General features: G+C 37.3%; 2 protein-coding genes across 5 annotated transcripts; one reads left to right on the forward strand and one right to left on the reverse strand.

Annotated features, from left to right (window-relative positions):
• Positions 1-1,038: 1,038 nt before the first annotated feature.
• Positions 1,039-8,938, reverse strand: HAUS2 (HAUS augmin like complex subunit 2). 2 transcript variants are annotated; one of them, XM_063289885.1, is made up of 6 exons: positions 8,538-8,938; positions 6,517-6,609; positions 5,012-5,081; positions 3,292-3,424; positions 1,954-2,062; positions 1,039-1,492 (listed from the first exon to the last, which is right to left on the reverse strand). In XM_063289885.1, the coding sequence occupies exons 1-6, from the start codon at positions 8,625-8,627 to the stop codon at positions 1,343-1,345; spliced, it is 645 nt and encodes a 214-aa protein (XP_063145955.1). In that variant the 5' UTR covers positions 8,628-8,938; the 3' UTR covers positions 1,039-1,342. The 2 variants fall into 2 exon arrangements, with proteins under 2 accessions (XP_063145955.1, XP_063145956.1); XM_063289886.1 differs by lacking the exon at positions 8,538-8,938 and adding an exon at positions 8,444-8,488.
• Positions 8,939-9,004: 66 nt separating this feature from the next.
• LRRC57 (leucine rich repeat containing 57) lies at positions 9,005-17,380 on the forward strand. 3 transcript variants are annotated; one of them, XM_063289882.1, is made up of 6 exons: positions 9,005-9,152; positions 11,356-11,541; positions 12,528-12,663; positions 13,110-13,378; positions 14,934-15,119; positions 16,416-17,380. In XM_063289882.1, the coding sequence occupies exons 2-6, from the start codon at positions 11,458-11,460 to the stop codon at positions 16,455-16,457; spliced, it is 717 nt and encodes a 238-aa protein (XP_063145952.1). In that variant the 5' UTR covers positions 9,005-9,152; positions 11,356-11,457; the 3' UTR covers positions 16,458-17,380. The 3 variants fall into 3 exon arrangements, with proteins under 3 accessions (XP_063145952.1, XP_063145953.1, XP_063145954.1); XM_063289883.1 differs by having other exon boundaries at positions 9,008-9,166; XM_063289884.1 differs by having other exon boundaries at positions 9,008-9,161; positions 11,360-11,541.
• Positions 17,381-18,622: the final 1,242 nt, after the last annotated feature.

Raw genomic sequence — 18,622 nt, forward strand, 5'->3', positions numbered from 1 at the left:
CAAGGAAGAAGGCAATAGAAAACCACTTCTTAAAAGGTTGCCTAGAATATGTATAGACTTGTCCATGTAGTTACCAGAAGTCAAGACTTGAATTTACTATACCCATTGTAGCAGCCATAAACAATTTGCACCCAGTGACAACCATTTTCTTTGACATTTTGGGAGCAAGTGCCCACTTTCCAAGACTCTTTGGACTCTTGCTTTAGGTAGATGCCTAATTAGCCTCTTTGGAGCAATTTCTCAATTGCTATCTTGTACCTGTGCTTAAAAATACTTGCCTCACCAACATGTTTTCTAAGCAAGAGCACTGACCAGAATGAGAATTTATAATTATTGCAATAATTATAGACATCTTTGAATTGAAATTTACTTCTGTGTCTGCATCCACAGAGTTTTCTTGCAGCATTGTGGGAAGTGGTTTGCCTTCTTCCAGAATGATTTTTTTCTGACTTCCCAGTCTAGTTAACAGCCCTGGAATTCCCACAGACTCATCCATCTAAATACTAAGCAGTGCTAACCCTGCTTACAGTGACTTCATTTAAAGTTGGCTGGTGCTGCCACTTGCAGTGGCAAACATGCTAAGCTAAAAAGCAGAGTACAAGTTTGTACGTACCACCTTTTCATCCAGTTGCATAGAGCTCTTCAACTAAGCACCGTGGCATATCATGTTAACTGAACCTGAAACAGCCCATATTTTTGGTTTCCGAAAACCAGGTATGTTACAAGTCCTGGTTTCTAAATATCTCAAATAGTAGCTGTTGCATATTTTAATTATATAATAAACAATACAGCTCTTAATTGGGTTAAAGAGCTGTACACAACCCAGGGTAAAATGATAGAATATGCACTCATTAACCACATTTTTTGGCTGTGCCATTTGAACATCACCAACATAGTAAGAGCAGAAAGCAGAAACTCTACATACACAGGAAGATGCAAAGCAGCAGGTGACATTCTCACTTACAAATGATGATATTCAAGCTCACAATTTGAACTGTTAACGACAGACATGTGGATCAAATAAGCTTGGCCCCAAAGTTAGCTTTTTAAATTTAGTTTATTTGCTTCGTATAAACAACATATATACATAAAAGAGATGTTATTTAAGACAGTGTCATTACCCCCTTTCATTAAAACATTCCTCAGTCACTTAAGAGAAACTCAGTAAGTTATTTAACATGTCACCAGTTTCCAGTCAACACTAGTTCCATATATAAATACTCATTTCAGAATCTAGATGCAAATGGTTATAAATCTGAAAGCAATAACATGCATGTGTACTTTATTAATCCCACAAAATTGCTAGCCAGCCTTGGAATGGGAAAAGAGAAAAATAAATGTACTATCGTATACTTTTGAAGGAAGAATCTAATCCAGCAGTCAGCTGTGAATTCTCAAAGATTCCTTTTTGTTTCTCTCTCCACTCCAAGATTTGTTCTGCCAGTTCTTCTGTCTCTGTTACCAATAAGTCCATCTTTGCTAATGCACTACTCTGGAATATAATATGAAAATAAATATTTCAGTAGTATTTGGTAAGATTTCAATATCTTGAAAGCTAATAAAAAACTCAAAGCTAATGTAATTGCATTAGTATATGCTAGTTTATTCCATATACTGTTTTAGAATGAGAAAAGTAGTATAAATAGTATCTTTCATTTAAGAAGGAAGTATAGTATAAAATGAAGTAGCAATCTGCATTTTCTTTAAAGTGTTTTCTATGCATTTTTTCAGGATACAGATCGATCATGTACTAGACTAGTACTACATTCCGAGATTAAGAAATAAAGATGTACCTAGAACTACTCAGAAAGGTCAAAGCTAATCTGAGATTTGAACTTGGTTTTCAACTTGAACTGCATGTTCTCTGTATCACTGTATCTCACCTAGTAAACTGTCTTTAGCAAAAAAAAAAAAAAAAAGTATTAGTGAAATGTCAAAATATTAGCTACTTACCATGTTTTTAATGTTTTCAGGTATTTGAGGAATGCTTCTTACTGTAAGTAAGTGGGTTTCTAATTTTTCAATAAAAGCTACTGCCAGTACCAACAATTCTACCACATCTCTAAAGTACAAGAAACAAAGACACATTATTTCATATTCTGTAGTTTGAGAAGTTTTAAGAATCTTTGGGTTTTATTTCTAAATTCTCCTCTACTTAAAAATGCATTTAAAAATTTATACCAACGTTCTATACGGAGACAATGAACGTGCTGTTTGTCAAACCTGAAATATACTTGAATCAAGACTGAATATCCTATTTTTGTCAAAAAAGTATCAGTATGTATAAAAGCTTAAGAGAAAATAAAAATCCCACTCTTTGTTTCTATTTTTCCAAAAAATGTTTCTAAAGAAGCATATCAGGGTATTAATATAAAGCCTTAAAATAATGCTAAACGGTAATAACTAAATTAAAACTATTTGAAAAGTAACAAATAAATGCTTTTATAAATAAGTAAATATGTGAATAACTAAATATTCACATACCCCCTTCAAATGTGAAGAGGAGATTGTCAAGTTTCCTGAAGGCAAGTATTCCATAGCTGTGGCCTCATTTCTGAAGAGATCCTCTCCCAAAGCCCATCCATTACACCTTCAGGCAGGGATAGGCCAGGGAGCCAGGCCTCTAAGGCATATCTCAAAATAGGAGAGGGTTCATATAAGCTCAGTAATGGGTTTAATGTAATGTGTTCCCAGTCCATTTAGAGCTGTAAAGATTAATACCAACCATATAAAGTGAGCCTTGAAATAAATACATAAACAGCACAATAAGTACAAGATTGATATGATGCAGTCCAGTAATCTCTTCAATGTGCTAGATTATACTTTCACATTATGTATTTGACGAAAGAGGAAGTTGGCCAAATACATCCAGCACAACCATAAAACGTGCCTGACAGAAGTTTTCTTCTGATGTTGAAAATAAAGTAAGCCTACATCCTTTGGGTTCCTCTCATTCAGGAGCTAATCCACATGCCAGTGGATTGCAACCATGCCTGACTCCTGGAAGAATGCCATTACTATTCCTTTATACAAAGGGAAAGGTAGCAAGAATGAATACAAAATCCACAGAGAAAAGTGTTTGGCAGAAATGTTAAGAATGCAAGGGAGGGTTGAAAGGTAGTGAGTAGCATGTGGTCAACTCTAAGAAATGAATGGATGCTGAATGAAGCAAAAACAGCTTTGCATACAAGTGTGCTTCTGCCCACTTTTACCAGCCCCAAACTGTCCTGGGTGCTCACAGTCTTCACCAATAATAGGTACAAAGTAAACTCCAGCTAGGGAGTTTGATACCTCTGGAAGGCAGCTTCTATGGGCAGACTTTCTCGACACAGCGGTTTTACTAGCCTCTGCCTCAGAGCTCTTTTATTCTTCAGCACTGCATCCAGGTGCCTGTTCATTGCTTGCAAAGCCTGGCACTTCTGAGCTATGAAAAAGAAAACGTCAAACTGGCTGGTGCCTCAATGTAAAACAGGCTTACAGAACATTTGGAGAAAAACTCCATTAGATCATAGTCTTTCAAATGTGAGTTGTGGTGCGTCATGATAGGAGACACCTAGATAACTTAAAAAGCAAGTGATAATAGCAGAGAGAGAGAGAGAAAGGGTTTACATAATATTCCAGGCTTGCTTGGCAACTGCTGAACAATCTAAATAGTACATTCCAATCTTATTCTGGATTTCTAATCCAATTTCTGAATGTATAACATCCTAGAGTTCTTAAAGCAAGTGTGACAGAACACATTTGAACTATATTCAACTTTATACAAGGATTTTTTCTCATGTAATGAACATGTCCTTTTTTTTCCTTTGCAACCGTCTTTACAAACTATTAATGACATCCTGAGAAACTGATCCTGGCAGGATAAAAGGGTGTATTCTAATCCCACACCCTATATTATTACTTTAATGCATGCTGTTCTTCAAAAGAATAGCCCCAAAGAGGCTTACAGCATCTACAGGTCTTCTAAAGGGAACAATCTCTCTCCCCCCACTCAGGTAGATTATGCTGCTTTTATTATTTATTCAAGCACCCTGGGAGACAACTTTGGTCTAATGGTTAAGGCGCAATTAGAGTCCAGGAGACTGTAGGTTTATTTATTTATTTAATAGATTTATATGGCTGCCATCTCAAATATATGCTTCTGGGTGGCTAACAATATGAAAACTGAAAAAAAAAATACAAAAACATAAAAACTATAGAAGCTGGGAGACTATGAAACAACATCAGCACTTAACATAACCAGGAGATGGGCTCCATCGCACGCCCAGGGCCCCAGGCTTGAGCACAGAGCCAAGTCTTACCAAAGGCCAATAGGGACGGGGCCAGTCTAAGTTCAGAGGGAGGATATTGTGGAGACAGAAAAGCCATGACAGAAAAGCCTCTCCTCCTAGACCACACCAGCTGATACTCGGTGGATGGGACTCAGAGCATGCCTCTCCTGCCTGACCAGATAGGATGGGTAGAAATAACCAGAAGAGACGACACCATAAGTAACCTGGCCCCAAGTCACAAAGGGCTTTAATGACTGCCAACACCTTAAATTACACCTGGAAGCATACGGGTAGCCAATACTGGTACTTGTAGAACTGTGGTGTCACATGTGCTGAAAAACAGGTATTGATAATTGACTGTGCCACCACATTCAACACTAGCTGAAACTTCCAAATGCTCTTCAAGACATCGCCGTGTAGAGTGTGTTGCAGTAGTCCAATCTAAAGATCCCTAGGGCATGAGTGACTAAGTAATCCTGCCTGAGATACAGAAACCAGCTAGGTAACTTTGGGCCAATAACTCTCAGTCCTAGTTATTGGCAAGCCACTGCCAAGAACACTGCAGAGAGTTGTCCTTGGAGTCACCAGGAGTCAGGGTTGACTTGATGGACCAGAACAAATACTTCGAGAAGAATTTTCCAATTGTATGAACATGCAAAATTAAGACAAAGTCTTATATTAGGTCCAATTATGGAGCTACATACCTGAAAGGTCAAATAGTGATCTTAAACAACACTTACTAAGATAAAATGGATGAGTAATGTCTGCTGTATCTTTTTCCATTTGCAGGGCTTCTGTCTCCAGATTAATCTGTAAACATTGAAGCAGTGACTTTAAAATTTCTCTGCAGTTATTTAAAGTATTTAAACCTACATGAAACCGGCTAAAAATGATGTCCAATTGTTTTTACAAAAGTATTTAATATATTCAAATACTTAAATATATAATATAATATGTTTAAATATATTTAATATATATATTTTTAATATTTGCACTAGTTTATTTTGTAATTTTTGCCATGAAAATGGTTTCTCTTCTTCAGAGTTCATCCTCTCTTCTAGAAGCTAGTTTCAGAGATAATATTATTTCAACCTCTGTTTCTAATTCCCCAGTTCTAAATCTAAAATTGAACAGAATATAGAAAATATATTTTTCCAGATGTTAAATGTCAAAATTGTTATAAATGGAGTACAACAGAATGGAGCAGGTAAACACTGTCTGCCATTGTGTCATGTAAACTCCCAGACAGACATGCAGTGTCTGAACTTGATAATCTGTGTCTGGAAAATAGCTGGGAATGAAACAGATAAGGTTTTCTTGCACACAATCTCTCTCATGCTGAGGGTGGGGAGGAAGTTGATATGGGCTAAGGAGATGGCAGAAAAGAAACAGTTGCTATGACAGAACTGATGCAGAAGATGGCTGGCAAACAAAGTTGGACTTGGGCAATTTTAATACTGCTAGCTATACCAAAGACCACGAAAGTCTGAAGGTTTCATGGGTGAAAATCACAAAGATGGAGGGCTGGACTTTGAGGGATCACGACTACCCCGCACAGGATTCCCAAAAGGGATGAGGATCTGAAGATCAATGTTCTGCTCCCCACAAGAAAAAGCCAGTTAAGTTTATCTGAATCTCTTTGATTACCTCCAAGGCAAATTTAACACAGCTAAACACATCACAGTTAAGTTAGACACACAGATTTCAGAAGCAGGATTGCTTTGGCAGAAGAGAAACTCTTAATCACTGAATAGCAGATTAACTGGAGTCATAAAATGATTTTGTGGTTTTACTGCATTCATTTTTTTTATGGCAGTTAAGCCAGGAGATCTTTTTGTTTGTTTTAGTACATGTTTCCCTACAGACCCTTCTAGCTGTAAACCTCAAATGCATAGAAAACTAATTTTTAATCTTGCAACGTTACAAATAAAATTTTTGAATTGGTTCACACAACAATTCTAATTTGTTGTGGTTTTGTCTATCTGATACTGACACAACCCCTTTCCCCCATTACAAGAAATATAAGAAAACACTGTAGACCTGTAATATATGCCATGTTTATTTTATCAGAGACTACATTAAAACAAATATAAACTGATTTAATATAATCAGAGACTACATTAAAGCAAATATAAACTGATTTCTCTTCTAGAACAGAAGGCAGAGTGACTAATGGAGCAAATTTTCACACTTCACATCATCTTTATCAATATAACTTTTGTTCTAGTACTAAAATATTATTTACCCGGCTGGTTTCAGCTTGGAGATCAGCAATTTGTTCTGCCTCTGAGAAATGAGCAAAACAAGCAGATGGTTTTCCACATATATCTAGAGTCCCCTGCAGAAGAAAAGAAAAAGACAAAACAACTCAACACTCATGAGATTATGATTGAAATTTAGAACATTTACTTGGAAACAAAGCCCAATTACTTTGCTTCTGAAACAAGTAAAAATGTAGAAGCTGATTAAACCAGCCTTTCTTAACCTTTTGACCCTGAAGGAACCCTTGAAATATTTTTCAGGCCTCAGGGAAGCCCTGCACATTCAGGCTCAAATATAGGACAGAAGTTACAAAATTATTACATTTGTTTCACATGTAGGCCTGTATATATGCATTAGCAATGTTCTTAAACTACAAATGAAGAATGAAATTTACCTTTTTAATGTGAAGTTGCCCGAATTTGAAATCTTTTAAATAAATTGTGATCTCCCAGGTAACCCCTAGTGACCTCTCGCAGAACCCTGGGGTTCCACAGAACCCTGGTTGAGAAACCCTGGATTAAACTATCAGTGACTAGGAAAGACTGACACACAGAATGCATACCTGCATCCTTTTTTGAGTTTTTTTCCTTCTTCTTTGTATTGCTGTATCACAAGTAAAATCTATAGCTAGAAATGACTGTTGTATCATTTTTCTGTTTGGTAATAAATCTTTACAACCTAAAATTATTTATATATCTCAGAATAGGAAAATCAAGCTTATCCAATAACATGTAAAGGTGGTTTGACCAAAATATGTGGCTGTTATGAAGAGAAGGTTATTCTAACAGCAATCAAAGGATTCCTATCAAAACAGAAGTGGCCACTAATGAGGGGCAGAATGCAACTCAAATATTTATGGAAAATATATGTTACATATCTCTTATCTTTTAAAGTATGATGTATTAGGCATGGGCAGCATTATGGACTATTGAATGAAAAAGAAATCTTGGGCATGCACTTCATATGTAGCACCCTCTCTCCAAGCAGAGCACGTGAACACAAATAGCTTGCATCATAAGAGAATGGAAAGTTGGACAGAGGTAGTCTTACAAGATATATAACAAAGGAAGATATGGACAATTGGAAAGGAGGACAAATGCAGGAAAAGGACATGCTAACTGTTTAAGTTTCTTGGCACCAGTGTCAAAAATTACAGCAAAAAATGCACTTAGGCCTACATGTATATGAAATTACTTTTTCCAGCATCAGAAAGACTGGTTTTTAAATCACAATATTTTTCCAACAAATCTTTATTTTCAAGAACATATGCTAGCAATAATACAGAATCAACAACAATGCACTTTTCAAATTTCACCATAGAAATGTATGATGAGTCTACATACAGACTACATTGATCATAGATTTGAAGGGGTTGGATTGAAGCCAATTGCTGGAATCAGGAAATAAATAATGTAAATCTAGGCCATCGAGACTGTTGACAGATGCGGGAAAGAGAGTATACAGAGTCTTTAAGGAAGAGGAAGATACAAATTGATAGAATAAATCAAATTTACTGAGTCCCCCTTGGGGAAGATGCGCGGAGACAGAAATTTGAAATATAAATAAATAAATACATTTTGTTCCAATCAGTGCCCTTTTTGCGCCACATTTAGTTCATGGAATCCAGAAACATACAGAACTAATTACAATAGAGTGGCATTTAAATTCTTTTAGGGCAGACACGCAACTATGCCGAAGTCTGTCATGCTGATTTCCAAACAAGGCGACCGAACGTGCAGCGGAAACACTGCAACATCCTAAGTAGCGGGAACGCGGCGTTTCCAAAGTAAAGCGGGGAAAAAAGGAGACCATACTTGAAGCCCCGAGATAAGACCTGCAGAGCCTAGAAATCATGAGAATGAATAACCTGGGCATAATCTGGGCTTCTTTCATTCTGGCGCCCAGATTACCTTTTTAAGGCTTGGCACCGTTTGGGCCATCCACACAGCCTCAGAGGCGACTGTTATTTGCGCGGAAGGAGAGGAAGGGAACCAACCGCCCCACCTGAGACACCACTCCCGCGGAGACAGCCCGCGCCAACATCAGTCCTGCCGCCGTAGGCTCCACGGGCTTCCAGGGGTTCGAGGAAGCCATAACCAGGCAGCTCCAGGCGCCACCCCCGCGCGCGTCTCGCCCGCCTAGGAAGCTCCTCCCGGGGCTGCCTTGGACGCTCGCGCAGCCATGTTGAGTGCGGCCAAACTGCTCCGCCACGCGAATATCCACCGCCAACAAGACCGAAGGGGATTCCTCACATCTCTACTATGGACCGTCCCCATCACGATACATCCCAGCGGGGCTCTCCGGAGCATTGACTCATCTGCGCAGAGAACGGTGAATTTTCCCGCTAAGATTGAACGGGGCATCCGGAAGCAAATGACGACTGTTGCGCCATTTTGATTGTGGCGGAAGGGATTCCGACATTCTGGGTAATCCTCCCATCCCCGAGGTTCTCAAGTAATTTTCCGAGCGGAGAGCACGCCATTAGGGGCTAGCCTGGCCGTCATCCGGGTCTTTGGCTCCTTCCCGGACAACTAAACCTGCCTGGCCGTAGTTTCTTGTCGCCGTGCGGGTGCGTGTGCTTGTTGCTAGGATGCGAGGCGGTGTCAGCCAGGATTGCCGGTAAGGGGAGTTAGGTAATCCCGTCCGCGTTTTTCGGGATCTCCTTTGGTTGCTTCCGTTAGGGATCAACCGAGGGCGTTGTAGTCGAACTAGGAGAGGCTGAAGTTGGTAGGCTGACCAGGGAAGGTTAACTCTATTAGAAAGTGCAGCAGTAAAAATCGGGACGATCATTGGATGGCAGCGAAGAGGAAACTTTTAGGTCTGGTGGGTTATTTATGAAGGGAGGGAGAGAGGTCATCCAGCTGTTTGTAGTCGTTATGTATCACTCTGGAAAGTTAAATCCCTTTGAGGTTAGGCTGTCGCATCGCGCTAAGCCATAGTGTATTTGGTTTGTGCTCATTCAGGGTAATCTGTTGAGCAAACTGTGTTACCTGGACCCAGCCTCTCATCCGAATTAGCGTGCGTGGGGTTGCAGCCCTAACCTGATTGAGTGTGACTTACATCAAAGGAGACTTAGTTTTCCCTGCGAGGTTGAGTAATTGGGTTGATGCCGCCCCTCCCATATGTTGCCTGCCTGCCTCTTTTGGTGAGAGAAAGAGATGACATCGTGCGTTATCCTGCTCATTTCTTCCCTTCCTTATCGGTGAGAGGAAGGTTCGCCTGAATATAGATTGTTGCCGCCCCTTGATGGTCGAAACTGAGGTTATCTCAAATTCTCTGAGTTAAGACTGACTTCACCTTCCCTCCCTTCTCCTTACACAGTTTTCACAGTTCCAAGTAAGGGAAGGCGCACAGCTAGTACAAAAGCCAGTGAAAGGGAAGTTCAGTAATACTGTCTAAAAACATTGTTAAGATGAACAAAGTTTTCTCAATATGTCAGTGTGGGGAGGAAAAATGTATTGCTATTATTAACAAAAACAAAAAACAAAAAAGGCCTGTACAGCATTATTGGAATGGATACATGAACTTAACCTGTAATTTCTATTTTTTGTAGTACTACTGGCCTGTCACTTAAAAACAGTAATTAAGAAGGCAGTACTGTATTAAGGAAGGCAAAATTAGAAACATTGCATACCTTGTTACTTTTGGATTAGTGTTAATGCAATGAATCCTAATTTCCTTTTAATGTAGGATACTTCCATTGTTATTCATCACCCAGTTCAAATAAAAGGATGAAAGCCACATTGATGAAGCAATATTGTATTGTCAGACATTATTTTAGAATACTTTGTGAAGATGGTGGATGAGTGTATGCAAAGATCTCCTATGCAAGTGCTTTAGAATCAAAAACTCTGACTTCAGGAGCAAAACAATTAGAAAGCATATATTGGTTTTGTGTGAAATGAATCTTGTGACTGCAACACTGGAGAAAGCTTTGTTAGAGAAAGCTGTGTAATTCTATTCATATGTGGTCAAAAGAAATCACAGTTCACTGGGAGCTGTAACTGTGCAGAGTCTTGCACATAATTGATTAATTTATTTGCCAAGGCTTCTATGCTGCTAAATTCCCATAGGCGCTAAACAGCTTACAAAATACTGTATAGGGTTAAAAGCATCAGTCACATAAAAGGCTTAACCAACATACCATAACAATGCCATCCATGGGGTAGGCTAAACCTCTGCATCCCTATATGTGTTTCCAAACAGCCAACTCTTTACGGCCATTTGGAAGCCCAATAAAGTGGAGGAGGACTTCCTGTCTGGGTGTAAGCAGTGGAGAAGCGGAGTCATTACCAAGAAGGCTCACCTCCAGTGTCCCTATAGACAGCTTTTTAAATTCAATTCTACGCATATTTGGAAATATGCTGAATCTGTGGAATGGAGATTAATAAAATGCTATAGACTCTAACACTATAATAACTGACCAATCTGTCCAGTTATTATTATATAGCCTACCTACTTTCCCAGCAATTCTGAATTAACCTTCTTGGGTGCAGAGAATAGACATGCTAATTGAAAACAGATACATTTCAGCAGGGCTTGTTTCCAAGTTAGCATGAGTTTAGTACAGTGTTTTTCATTTACCACTTCCATCTTTTCTGTTATATAGCAACATTTTCATATATTTCTATCTTGTTACTAATGAATGTTGTGTTAAGATTAATTTTATATGATGGTGATGATTTGAACTTACACTTGTTTGAGTCAGTGGCACAGTGCTTTGAAGAAAAGGCCCCCAATTTACCTCTGGGGTGAGAATATTGATAAGAAAATCACATGGATAAACCTTTATTTAATATATTCTCAATTTACCTTTTAATAGAAAGTAAGGTCATGTTGCCTAATGTGGTGTGAATGAGAGGGACTCCACTACACATCTGCCACAATCCTTTGGTTTGCCAGTTGCAAAGGCAAGAACAGGAAAATGGGAAACAGTGCCCTAAAAGCACATTTGGAGACAGCCCAAAAAACAGGAGTATTCCAATTAACTGGAAAAGGCCTTTCTGAGGTAAATGTCAATTTTGTAAACATATGGCACAAAAAAACAATCTTCCTTTACACTGTGAAATGCAAGAGAGATAAAATTAAGTCTTGCTTTGGAATTCAGTATATCATCTTTTTGATTACTACATTTTATGGGATTAAATTTGACTATTTCAGACCGTTTCAAGCTTGAAGTGGGCTATTTTGATCTTATTGGAAATCCAATAAGTCCATTCTAAGATCAAAGTGTTTTATTTTCAGATTGACATCACCCTGTTTCAAAAAAGGTATTTTAAGACTGAAACAAAATGCTTGTCTCAAAATGGGGCATTTAGGGATTCAAAATGTTAGAACATTTCTGAATACATTCAGTTTGAATGCAACACATTTTGCATACTTCTAATAAAAACTTCAGTTGAGTATGTTCTAATTAATATTATCTATACCAGTGTTTCTCAACCTTAGCAACTTTAAGATGCGTGGACTTCAATTTCCAGAATTTTCCAGCCAGTGTGCTGGCTGGGGAATTCTGGGAGTTGAAGTCCACGCATGTTAAAATTGCCAAGGTTAAGAAACACTGATCTATACTATAGAAATATCTATATACTGTAGACATCAAAGGTAGAACATGTAATGGGGCTTACTCCTGATAAGTATATTTAAAAATTGCAGCTGCACAGTTTTACTAAAATTCTCTGAGCTGGATTTAATTTTTAAAAATAAGTATGTCCTAATGAACTATTATATCTATTAAGCAACCATGGCAGTTCAAATTATATCTTATTTATTTTGATTATGTATAATATGAAATGCTCAGTTGTGTTTGGTTTTGTTTCTTCCAGTTCTGGTTAATTTATTTTGGAGAGATTTCCCAATCCTTCTCCAATCTGTCATTGTTTTGGGTATAGAAGACTACAAAACATAAATGTTATTAAGTTTTCAATTTGTGTATATTTGTTGCAGTTTTTTATTCTTGGAATAATTTCACCAATATCTAAATTGCTTTTTCAGTTTCCTGAAGATCTACAGAAGTTGGCAAGTAATCTCAGAACGATAGATTTGTCCAACAATAAGCTTGAATCACTCCCACCTTTTATAGGAAAGTTCTCTGTATTGAAAAGTCTTGCTTTAAATCACAACAAACTGAGTATGTTTACTTAAGTATTTTTTAATTTGTTATATATTGCAAATTAAATAATGTTTCAGTACTAACAAAGATTTGTAACTGTTGCAGTTGCATGTTACTAAGGTACTAAAAATTATTTTGATTCTGATAAAATAGGGACTTGCTCAACTTGAATAATTTTCATTAATTGCTGTCTTGTTCTCTTCCCACATCTTCTAAACTGCTAGAGTTCTAATGGAAAGTGGAGCCTGCATATTAATCCAGGCAATTTGGCAGATGCAAGTAGAATACATAAATTATATCTGATCTATTGCATATCATATATTACAAATGAAAATTCAGTTATATTAAGAATCCTTATCTTGTGGGGCATTATATACCAGAATAAAATATTCAGTCTTGACATTTTAATAATTGTTCCTTTTTCATAGCAGCATGATTTATTTCTATGTATAATTTATTACTAGCTGTATTACCTGAGGAACTCTGCAAGCTAAAAAAGCTGGAGATTCTACATCTGAACAATAACCAGTTGGCACGTTTACCTAGTAGCTTTGGACAACTTGCAGCACTGAAGACTCTGAGCCTTTCTGGAAACAAGCTTCAAACTATACCTGTTCAGCTATGTAGTCTTCATCATATAGATGTGGTGGATCTCTCCAGAAATCAAATCCAGAGTATTCCAGACACAATTGGAGAGCTGCAGGCTATTGAACTGAACTTAAATCAGAATCAGGTCTGGAAGTGGATTTTGTTGTTGAGTATTGTTATATGGTGTCATAAATACTATGGGATGGAGACCATAGTTAGTGCTCTAAGCCAAATTTGACAAGGTTTTTTTTGCATTAGAGGTAGTCCACAGTTAACGATGGTAATCGGGACCAGAATTTCCATTGTTAAGCGATAGTTATAAAGCACAATGTCACGTGACTGCATCACTTAGCAACGGCAATCCTGGCAGTTCCTGTTGCTGTTGTTAACCAAATCTTGCTGGTTGTTAGGCAAGGACCTGCCCCAATCCAAGCCATTTCCAGCTTGGTCCCTTCCAGCCCTGAGCCTTGGTAAAGTAAGGGACTGCCTTCTCTTGAACTTTACCCACCCGCCTATCTCCCCCATCTCTGCCCTTTAGGCCACCTTGCACAGTGGCACTTCTGGGCACTGGTGATGCTGGGGCTGAAGTAGAGGCCCGGGGCCTACAGCACTCCCAGCTGGCTGCCACCGGTGGCACCATTGCCAAGGAATGCTGCTGTGCAGGGCAGCCAAAAGAGCAGAAATGTGAGAGGAGAAGGGTGGGGAGGTTGAAACGCCCCTGCAGTTGTAAGTGCAGGCAGGCTGCCAAGTGCTTGAATTTTGATCATGTGACTGCGAGGGCACTGCAACGGCCGTAACTTTGGGGACCAGGCAAATACCATTCGTTCAGTGCCACTGTAACTTTGGTCATTAAGTAAGGACTAACTGTATTCATCCTAATGGAAAGCTCTCCTGCTAAATGACTTTCTACTTAATTTTCAACATATAGAAGTGTTTGTTAAAATGTTAACTTCTGTGGGAATAGTGTTTTGATTATTAAATAGTCTCAACTGTCATCTGCAATTGTATTATTAAATAGAATCATTGCTTCAGTATACCTTATAAAGGTGGAACAAACTGGAAGGTCTTTTTTAACAGTACTACATTAGCTTAAAACTTTGTCCCACATACATATTGGAATTAATAAATTAATAAAGAAATAAATCACACACATTCACATATACTTAATAATCTTATTTGAAAGTAAGCTTGAATTTGCATTTTGTGCAAGGTGAAATGAGAAAGTCTACTACCAGACTCGTTTATAGGCACATTTTAATAAAACATTGAAATGGTTCTATTAATAAAATCAAGAATTAATTCTAAAGTTCTAAATCAATTCCAACACTGATGGACAAAATATAAATTATATTGATCCAAGTTTATAGATCTATCCCCTCTGTGAAAATTAGTAATACAGTTACCTTTTAAATGGGTAATTAATAGCCTTATTAATTGGAAATACTCTGCAATTGTAACTATGCACTGTGCTGAAATTGTACTAGGCATTTTCAACAGCCCTATCATTGTTGCAATGGCTTGATTAGTTATAGCAAAACAAGCTCAGTTCACATATCATGGTCTATTTATCAATTCAGGACCATTTTTGGAGATATGAATAACTTTTTGTTTTGTTCTTGTTTAATTTTTCTAAATGGGGGAGACATGATACTGTGATCATTGTAACCAATTTTTTTCTTACCTCTTTGGACATCTAACAGATTTCCCGGATCTCCGCACAGATCTCTTGTTGTCCACGCCTCAAAGTTCTGCGTCTTGAAGAGAATTGTCTAGAACTAAGTGTACTTCCTCAGAGTATTCTTAGTGATTCTCAGATCTCCCTTCTTGCTGTAGAGGGTAATCTTTTTGAGATCAAGAAACTCCGAGAATTGGATGGATATGACAAGGTTTGTTGAAAAACCCTATAAATGTATTTCCCTTTTCCACTACTTTATCAGTAACATCTTAGTATACATTTGGGTAGTGTGGTGGTAGAATGACATCAGTTGTTGGATGAAATCAGAAAAAATATCTAGATAGCAATTTTTATAGCCATATTGAGCTTGAACTCCTAATTCTTTTTAAAGTTTTGTTAAAGAGTTTTTCTTTTTTCGTAATTCTTTTATCTTTTAAAATAATTTTTATTAATAGAGTTTACATAAATAAGAAATACATTCAAAGAAGGAAAAAAAGAAAAGAAAAAAATATCAAGATTAGTGTGAAAAAGAAAAAAAAAGAAGACAGAAAAGAAGATAGAAAAAAGAAATAAAAAGATAGAAGGCATGAAAAAAAATATAAAGAAATGGCTTCCGATATCCCTCTTGGCAGTTATACATACAGTTTTAATCAAACCACTTTCTCCAATTCCATCATAATTCCCTTCTTCGTATGACCTTTCTAATCATCAAAACTGAAAATCACAAAATCATTTTCTATCTCATGCAAGAAGTCCCTAAGGGGTCCTGCTTTGCTCTTTTGAAGATCAGTCAAGGTTAAATAGGTGCCGCCATCTACTATGGCGTTATGCATATAGGCTTTTATATAAGGCTCTGCTGGCAATTGATGTTTGCACTCCAATTAGACCCCTTTGGATCACATTGAACAGAACATAGATAGTAGGTTCTTGTTCTGTGTGCACCAGAAAGTGTGTTCCTGGACTTCCCCTTTAAGCCATAATTATCTGTCCTGCTCTATGCTATTCTAGGATCTCTTAGTCCTCAAATGTGGTATACTATATATATATTTGTGGGGTCACTGAGAACTGAGGGAAGAAAGAAGCATGAAATACTATTCCAGTCAGATTTCTGTTCTTGGTTGTTGAGATCGATATAACTATGATTTAAAAGTAGAGTTCTTCAATTTCAAAGCTAACCACAATGGACATTAGTAGCAAGTGATATTATTAAAACATGTGCTGTATTAGTGTTGACTGAACAGTAGTTTGCTTTATCAGACTAGCTATGAATTTCCTGTCTAATGGCAAGAGATCTGGGAAAGGAAAAATAACACAGAAGATCTGAACTAATACCGATGTAGTACTGAAATTGTGATTAGTCAGTGGAAATAGATTATGTACTCTGCAATAATATAAAATAGAAAACAAATAGACAGAAAATCCTAAAACTAGAAATGAACTCTTTGCAAGAGATGTCTAGAAATAATTTATGTTGTATAATAACTGATTTTTTTTTAAACTATTTTAGTATATGGACAGATTCACCGCTACAAAGAAAAAATTTGCCTGACTTACTATGTCAGTTTTATCTCATGAATAAACAAGAAATGTGACTGATGCATGGATCCAAAAAGCAAATAGCTTGTTGGGAGAATGACATTCAAGCCTTTATATAAAGGCAAGAGAACAGTGGACTCTTGGTTTCAAGATGCCTTGATATTTCAGATCTAACAAAATGAATCCAAGAATTGGTGAACCTTGGATATAATGTTTAACATCCACTTGTTAAGTCTCCATCTTCAGGGATTATCAAGAAGAAAATTACAAAATAATCTGAGCTGAAGAGATTCTATGACAGTTCCTGACAGCTTCCTATGTAGGAGGCAGAGTAGATGGAGATAATGGGCTGTGTGCAGGATCAGCTTCCAAGAGGGTCACTAATTCAGTACTGGATTAACTCCACAATGCAAAGTCCATCTCTCGGCTTTAAATATTTATAGTGTATGTAGGGCTGGCTATTTAAAAATCATGTACTTTTGAAGCACAAATTGTGGATGAGCTGATACTGGTTTAACTTATCTAATCAAAAATAGCTGTCCTAGAGTCACATCACAATCACATTCTCTACGTAGCCTGTCTTCCACTTGATGGTCAAATAGTTCACCTTAGCATGCTAAACTGATGGCTTGCATAATAGGATACTGTTTGCATTTGAATCCTTGTGCAAACTCCACTGTCTGGAAGGTTAATTGTATTGATGCCTTATGCAAAGCACCCATGGGTATTTAAAATATGCAACTTTGGAGTAATTTACATGCTTTTTACAAAAGATCATACATCCACAACTTTCTTAAACTTTTTGGCACCTTTTGACAAAAGTAAGATGAACTATATTCTTATGTAATCAGAATGGCAAACATGCAGCTGAAGCTTTCTGTAAAATGTATTGTTCCTGTAAATGAAATTTAAATTAAATGAAAAGCAACTCTACAATCCTAGGAAATGGTCATAAATGAAAATGGTCAGATGTTTCATAGCTGGGTTGAAGATTAACAACACACAATAAGCCTTGCATGATGTATTCCTAGAAATATTTTTTCTTCATACTCCTCAGCCTCCAGCCATGTTCCTTATGTTTGCTCCACTACTACTTGTTGTGGTTCAACTGTAAAATCCCATCATACCTTGTGTGTGTTATAAATCACCTGTTGGTACCCTGAGTGCAGTAGGATGGGTAATCAAGTTACACTCCTCCTTGTAACAGGAGGCTAGCTGGGAATATGAGATAGGTGAACAGTTAGAAGGGTCAGTTGTGAAATCTAGGAAGTTGTAATAATTTCTGTTAGCTATTGGTAGCTGTTGGTCCTCTTCATATTGGGGTTATAACCAGTTACTCCTTGCCAAATAATTTGTGATGCATCGGACAGATAACTGGACTTTACCTACAAAGTTCTACTTATTTTAATATAAAAGTAAACTTTTGGGGCTGTTTGTACTATGCAGAATATGATCTTCCTCACCTAGCCACTGAGAGGACAGAAACAGTCATATAATTTGCAACAGTTTTTCACTTGATATAAACTTACATTAAATAAGATTAACTGAAGTTTTTGAAGAAAAACTTTCAGGATTTTGGAAAATATGCCACTCCTGTCTATTGTAACTGGATTGGACTGTGTTATCTATTCCTGTTCTTAGAACTCCCTGTACTACAGCATCTGTATTTGACTTGTACAGATACAGTGATTCAAGGTTTTCCCACTAGCGCTACCTTATAATTTGTTTCATGCTAAACTATGTCATTTGCCTAATACTAATAGACAAACTGGCTTATTCAAGAAACCATGTTTTAGTTTACACATTGCTTAAGTCTATGACTGAATACTCTTCATTTCCAATTCATCCTGTGTCATCAGTAAGGATTTTTCTTGAAACTCTTTTCTTTCCATCGTGAAACTCCAGGAAAATTTGGAATTCCTAGACCTTGTTCATTTCAGCAAGTAACCATGTTATCAGACATATCTTGCATTATCCAATGGAAGTTAGTAATGGTTCACCTGTAGTACTGCATAGGGGACTGAAAGTTGGATCATTAGGTGCAAGCAAAAACACAGGCTATGTCTGTATCTGTCACAGAACAGTTTAAGACTGTTCAAATTTACACAGGCACTTGAAGAGTGAAAAGATTTATAAATTAGATTTATTTAGCCCAGCAAGTATATGGAAGGACATCTT

The sequence above is a fragment of the Candoia aspera genome, chromosome 1 (genome assembly GCF_035149785.1).
Source record: "Candoia aspera isolate rCanAsp1 chromosome 1, rCanAsp1.hap2, whole genome shotgun sequence".
NCBI lineage: Eukaryota > Metazoa > Chordata > Lepidosauria > Squamata > Boidae > Candoia > Candoia aspera.

What these genes read in the sequence shown, in the direction of transcription:
- LRRC57 (XM_063289882.1), top strand. Translation starts at nt 11,458, where the DNA reads ATGGGAAACAGTGCCCTAAAAGCACATTTGGAGACAGCCCAAAAAACA. An exon ending in CTGGAAAAGGCCTTTCTGAG is followed by an intron (nt 11,542 to 12,527) that starts GTAAATGTCAAT and finishes TTGCTTTTTCAG; the next exon opens with TTTCCTGAAGATCTACAGAA. An exon ending in AATTGGATGGATATGACAAG is followed by an intron (nt 15,120 to 16,415) that starts GTTTGTTGAAAA and finishes AAACTATTTTAG; the next exon opens with TATATGGACAGATTCACCGC.
- HAUS2 (XM_063289885.1), bottom strand. Translation starts at nt 8,627, where the DNA reads ATGGCTTCCTCGAACCCCTGGAAGCCCGTGGAGCCTACGGCGGCAGGA. An exon ending in TCCAAGCTGAAACCAGCCGG is followed by an intron (nt 5,082 to 6,516) that starts GTAAATAATATT and finishes CAATGTTTACAG; the next exon opens with ATTAATCTGGAGACAGAAGC. An exon ending in ATAGAAGCTGCCTTCCAGAG is followed by an intron (nt 2,063 to 3,291) that starts GTATCAAACTCC and finishes CTTGTACTTTAG; the next exon opens with AGATGTGGTAGAATTGTTGG.